The sequence below is a fragment of the Manis pentadactyla genome, chromosome 6 (assembly GCF_030020395.1).
Source record: "Manis pentadactyla isolate mManPen7 chromosome 6, mManPen7.hap1, whole genome shotgun sequence".
In the NCBI taxonomy this organism is placed as follows: domain Eukaryota; kingdom Metazoa; phylum Chordata; class Mammalia; order Pholidota; family Manidae; genus Manis; species Manis pentadactyla.
The window spans coordinates 123,906,533-123,912,532 of NC_080024.1; the positions used below are offsets into that span (position 1 = coordinate 123,906,533).

Sequence of the window (6,000 nt, forward strand, 5' to 3'; positions counted from 1 at the left end):
CCCTTATTTCACAGTTTTTTCCAAGTGGTAACATGAATTAACTTTGACTTTTTAACAAAGGAAGGGGTTAAATTCTTAAGGTCTTTTCCAGGGTTAATATATTTACAATATTTATTTTGAGGTTATTGTATTTATTATGAGAATTTATCTGAATTGTCAAAAAGGTCCATAGAAAATAGGATTCCATGAATGGAGCAGAATTTTCTGTGAATGCCTACTTTTCAAGGATATATCTGACAAGCAAAGGGGCCTTAGCCTATACTGGTCTTCCCCATGGCAGAGAGCACATGAGCCCAGGCAGAAGGGGTGAGGGAGGGTCCCACGGGGTTTGACACATTAAAACTTTGAGTAGACCATGAAGCCAAGGCACAGCCTCTGTGCAGTCAGGCAGCAAGGCTAAGGGGACACCAGGAGGCATTGTTCTGTTTTCTTAGCCTGTTCCAGATAGGCTGGTCCAATGCCCATATTTATTAGATTACTGCACATGGTGTAAGGTGCCAGCATCCTTATTCAAGTATTTGCATGAACCAAATACTAGTTACAGGACTAAAGCAAATGTGTGAGCAGAAGTATTAAAGAACCATCTTTAAATGCCCTCCTGGTTAAAACGCCCACCAGTTTATGGAGTCTCCTGTTGTTGCTCAGCCAAGCTTATATACCTAAAGGCCCTTCCCATTCATGATATGAATTGGGGCACAAAGCTAATTTGGGGCACAAGCTTGTATACCTAAAGGCACAGAGGTTCTGACTCATAGACACATGTCCATGCCAGCCATGGGACTAACACAACTCAAAATACCCTGCTAGTGCAGTTGGACTTCTTCAGGCAGAATTTTGTATCTTGGATAAGAGTTCTTAGCAGTCCTTGTCAAGAATGAGAAACATTTTATCTTATTTGCTGCCATTAAAATTGTTATCTTTCTTCTAAAGAACATAAAAGGTTATTACAAACTAGTATTTATTATTGCTGCCCCATAGAACAAATTTTTAACTGAGTAATGGAATTAAATGCAGTCTGCATCCAGCCAGGGCTCTGGAGCCAAACATTTTGTCTGGACGAGTTAGACAGTCTGCAGCCCAAGGGGCCAGGAGTAGGGAGAGGGTGAGCTAGTGTAGGGGCAGCTGCAGATGGATGGCTCTGGAGCTCAGAGCTAGGCTTGGAAATACAGTAGTGTGTGGGGGCATGACTTGAGGGTACCCTTCAGCACAAATCTTTTTATCTATATAAAAATCTATACTTGATGTCTGTGAGTCTTTTATTAGTACTTCAATTCTTTAAGTGCTGAGTACACAATAGGTTCTCCATAAATTACTTGCTGAGTGACCAAATTAATGGTGCAGGTATTGGCCCCCATTCAAAGTACTGATTCCTGGGAGAAAATAAATCATTTATTAATAGATATGAAGCCCTGTTAGTTGAACCATGAGCATGGATCTTTCAGATTCTTTATCCACAGGCTAAGTGGGTTTTTGCTCAGGAGATGCTGGGGAGGCATGGAATATGGGCTGTTGCTTGCAGACACATGAGGTGGCGCTCTGGCCTCTGGGGAGACCTGAGTGGGTACGAGCCTCCTGGTCACAGAAGGGATGGTGTGGGGAACTGGGTCTGACAAGGGAGGATTGGAAGATGGTAAGGGTGAGCTATACTTTCTCCACAATCTCATCAAGGGCCTGCCTTGATCATCTCAGGTACACTGGCTCATTTAGAATTTATTTTAGGGTGGAAGGTAGATCCCTAACTTCTTCTGAAAATAGAAAAAATACCTCAAACTCTGTATGACCTTACCTACAGAGTAGGCCAAGTATAATTTATAAGTTAAGGGAAATGAAATTAGGCAACTTTTCAAATAAAAGGACTTGTCTCGAAGGGGGCAGCTGCCTCCTCATTGACCTCCATCCAGGCTGTATTTTGACACCCAAACTGATGAACACTAGACAATGGGAGAACCCATAATGCCGGGTTAAACACAAGCCAATTCTATGTCATTACACATGAGTGTTCCTTCAGCTGCCCTTTGTGAGCCCCTGTGAAGGGGTCATTGGTCCTTCCTGAGCCTTGTGTGCTTTCCAGAGAAGCCCCACCACATCCACCGAGGACAGGTTTGGCAGTGTGCTCCCTGTCACCCAGTCTGCAGGAGTCACTGGTTCTTCTATCTAGAGGCCCTTTGATGAGTCGAGACTAAGACCCACAGCACTTACGGACAGATGCATCCTGACTGCTGCCCGTTGCCCTGGGTTCTGTTAACCCCTTGCTCTGTGGGGCACGGGTTCTTTGGTATGTTGCCAGCATTATTGCTCATTCACCAGATTTGTGGGGTTATCTTACCTAATTTGCGTCACTGGATCTCGCATTTTCCTTTGCTCTGTAATCACTTTGCTAGCTCTGAACCATTCCTTGTGCTGCCAGAGGCTGAGCTCCCAACAGGCCAGTTGTACTTCGGCAGTTTGCCCCCATTTCTCAGAAACCTGGTAAGGGTGGGACTCCCCTCTCTTTTCCTTTCCCCTTCTATGCCCTCCCTTTCCCACTCTGCTTAGCTCTCCGAGTCAGCACCTATGCCATCTTTAGCTCAGTCTCTTGTAGCCCTAAGCTTTTTCTTGCCCCAGCAGACAGATGACTAGGCCCTTCAGCAGGAGTAGGGCATCGGGGAGTCAGTAGGGGAAGAAGAGACTGGTGGGCTGCCACCAGATGCCTGACTGCTAATTCCTCCTTCTCTTCCCCTCCTGTGTGACCTGTCATGCTGCTGTAGTGCGAAGGACCCTGAAGAGTGGCCTGACGCCTGAAGAAGCCAGAGCCCTGGGCCTGGTCAGCACTTCGGAGTTGCAGCTGTGACATCCCCTGGGCACTCTGAGAAGTATGCCCCAGCAGAGTGCAAGCTCCTGCTGGACGGAACCCCTGCACTGGGGAATAAGGAGACACTACATTGACATCGAAGGTTCTAAAGGGAGCGACCCCCTCTAGGTGTTACGCAGGGCTTGTGAGCATTCACATGGATCTCTGCGCCTCCTCACACTCTCTACATCATGTCAGCTGTGTCTCTCTCATTTCCTTGACACCTGATTTAGTAGTTCCAAAGCGTTGACACCTTTTCTGTGCAAGGAATGGCCCTTTTATGGAGATCACTTCTGTCACTGTTACTATGGTCATATGAGGCAATTGGATTACGTTCACAGACTGGGTCTCTCTACACCACTAAAATATCCAGATGTAAACTCCAAAACTGTACACAAAAGAAAGCACAGATTGTTTATCAGTTGTGGATTTTAGATGTACTAAATGTTTATACAAATTCATAAATGTACACCATGTTTCAAAACTAAATAAATAGTTTAATGCCATAACTGGAAACATTTATTATTCTGCATGTAGGGCATTAAACCACTTCATCGGCTTGCCCATCCCAATCAGCAAAACATCTCAGGGGCATTAGAGGGACCCTGGCTTGGAATGGCCTGCAGGCCCTTTGGGTTTTGTTTTCTGGTTAATAGAATGAGAAGTATCAGCAGTGTGCTCTTTGAAACTCCTTTTAATGAGGCATCAGGCTGTGTTGCAGGACAGTTAACAATAACCTCATATGTATCACCTGACCATGTGCTTTGTTTTGTCCCACTGTGAAGCTGAAGCAAAAATTACACTAGCATTTCAAAACCTGAACTACTCTGCAACTCACTCACTTCTTATGTAAAAAATCCATTTTATGAGAAAAACAAATATCTCCCAAACAAAGTGGCTATGTAGCTTTGTTTTCAGAGACCCTCAGAATGACAGGTATAGTCCTTAGCATTCAAGTACAGGTCATCAGAAGCTAAGGTGTCCAGAGGGGACACACCGTGAGGGGCCCTCCATTACCTCAGAACCACCCACATGGAGAGACCTGGTGGCCAGGTGGTGGTTGAAGCCTTCACAGGAACCCCTCAGCCCAGGGTTGCATGGCTCCCTGTGAAGAACCTCAATCTCCAAAAGCAGGGAAAGATAAATCATTGCAGCAGGTATTTTGGGGTTGAAATATCATCAGGTCACTAATAACATCTTTGCCTCACTTTCAAAACCTCTGTGACCCTGCATTCTTGAATCTGGGCATATGTGATTTATAGGCAAGATGCAGTCGTGTTGTCTGAAGAGCAAAAGATAATATATTCACCGCACAGGCCTCTGTGACTGTGTCCCCCTCTTCCAATCCCCACTCACCAAGAGATAGGGAGCTTTTTCAAACAGGCATTTGTCAAATAATACATGATGAATGTGAGCACCCCAGGAGAGCCTAGAACCTGCAAAAGGTCTGTATATGACAGACAATTTAGTTTATTTAATCACTCTCTTGAAAAGAATGCATAGGGTATCAATTCCTTATCATTCTAAATAATGTGCAATATTCTACATATGATTTAGTGGTTTGTGCATTTGCCTGTTGCCTCAGCACTGAATACAGACAAGATAGGAACATCTACCACTGGGGACTGTGATGTGCACACGAAAGGAAGATGCATTTTTGTCTCAGTATTTAGTGAACAAATATTTTTACATCTTTCTATGAAAGGAACTAACTGAATAAAATCTAAAGTTAACTTTATTTTAGGGATTAAAAGGTCCTTAAAGGAAGCAAGCAAAGTCAAATAATTTCTTGGTTACTGCTAGGTAAAGAGTGTCTTTTTCTTGCAAAGTTGGTGTAGTAGTTTTTAGTGAAACTGAAGTATTTTTCCTGTGTCTCATTTCTTTCTCCTGTCACCACTCACTCTAACACTCTGTTAGTGTTCTTTTAATTCAGATGGTTGTTTCTCTGAAAGACCTTTGCAAAGCATTAAAGTGAATAGGATCTTGCACTTGAAGGATTCTATTGCTATCTTGATGGTCATCCCCAGAGATGTTCTTGTGCATATTTCTTAATTCGAGTCAAAATCACAAAGCTGTGGGTAAAACAAGGTGAACACCTTTCTGTTAAAGATGTCTGGGTTTTGTTTTGTTTTGAATCTTAAGTTTTTTTCCTTTCTATTTTAAAAATAACTGAGAGATCAGAGGGCTGAAGACACAGATTTGTTCTCTTCCAAGTTCATCACTGAACATGGTGCAGAGAGGAAGAGCAGGGGCCAGGGGTCAGACCTCGATTCCAGGCACCTAACTTGTGGGTAGCCATCCCACTGTCCATAGCTCCCAATCCACCATTTCTGGGCTTGTGGCCCTGACAGAGTGTGTCACCAAATACCACTGTAGTAAGTAGGCTGAATAGTGGCCACCCAAAGATAGCAGGTCCTGGTTGCAGGAACTTGTGACTTTATAAGGAAAGGTCTTTGTAGATGTAAATTAAAGATCTAGACATGGGGAGGTTATTCTGGATTATTTAGGTGTGCCCTAAATCCAATCATAAGTATACTTAGAAAGGCAGAGAGAGATTTGATACACCCAAAAGGGAAGGTGTTATGAAGACAGAAGCAGAGACTGATGTGGCCACAAACCAAGAAAACTTAGCAGTCACCAGCAACTGAAAGACACAAGGAACACATTCTCTTCTAGAACCTCTGGAAAGAGTATGGCTCCATTGATATCTTGATTTTGACCCAATAATACTGATGCTGAACTTCTGGCCTCCAGAACTACAAGAGAATACATTTCCGTTGTTATAAGTCATGAAGTTTGTGGTAATTTATTATGACAGCCCTAGAAAGTTAATGCAACCACCAATCAAAAATATGCCTTGAGGGCGTGCTGTAACTCTGGCGGAAAATCCTGGGGCAAAATACCTTTGAAACCAAAAATCAGTCAAAGGGAGAAATAAAGTGGGAAAAACCCATTTATTTCTTAAAAGCAGTCATCTCTCACAACACAGCTGCAGAAGAAAAGGCCCCACCCAACCTCTCTGGTCCAGATATGCCCTCACTCGCCCTTGTAATTACCTATTGATATGAGATAGACTACTTCTCTCCACCCCTTGGAAACACCTATTGATGTGCAGATGCATTAAGGCAAGGAGAGAGATTCTGAAAATATTTCAATTTTACCCATAGCCC

The 6,000-nt window shown here is 43.5% G+C and overlaps 1 protein-coding gene across 9 annotated transcripts in view; it reads left to right on the forward strand.

Moving 5' to 3' along the window:
• The window catches only part of FHOD3 (formin homology 2 domain containing 3), a 525,593-nt gene extending 522,236 nt beyond the window's left edge, over positions 1-3,357 (forward strand). For all 9 annotated transcript variants that reach the window (XM_036884979.2, XM_036884980.2, XM_036884981.2 and 6 more), the window contains one exon: positions 2,748-3,357. In XM_036884979.2, coding sequence (XP_036740874.2) covers positions 2,748-2,830 — 83 coding nt within the window. In that variant the 3' untranslated portion in view covers positions 2,831-3,357. The remainder of the gene's footprint in view (positions 1-2,747) is intronic.
• The last annotated feature ends 2,643 nt before the right edge of the window (positions 3,358-6,000 follow it).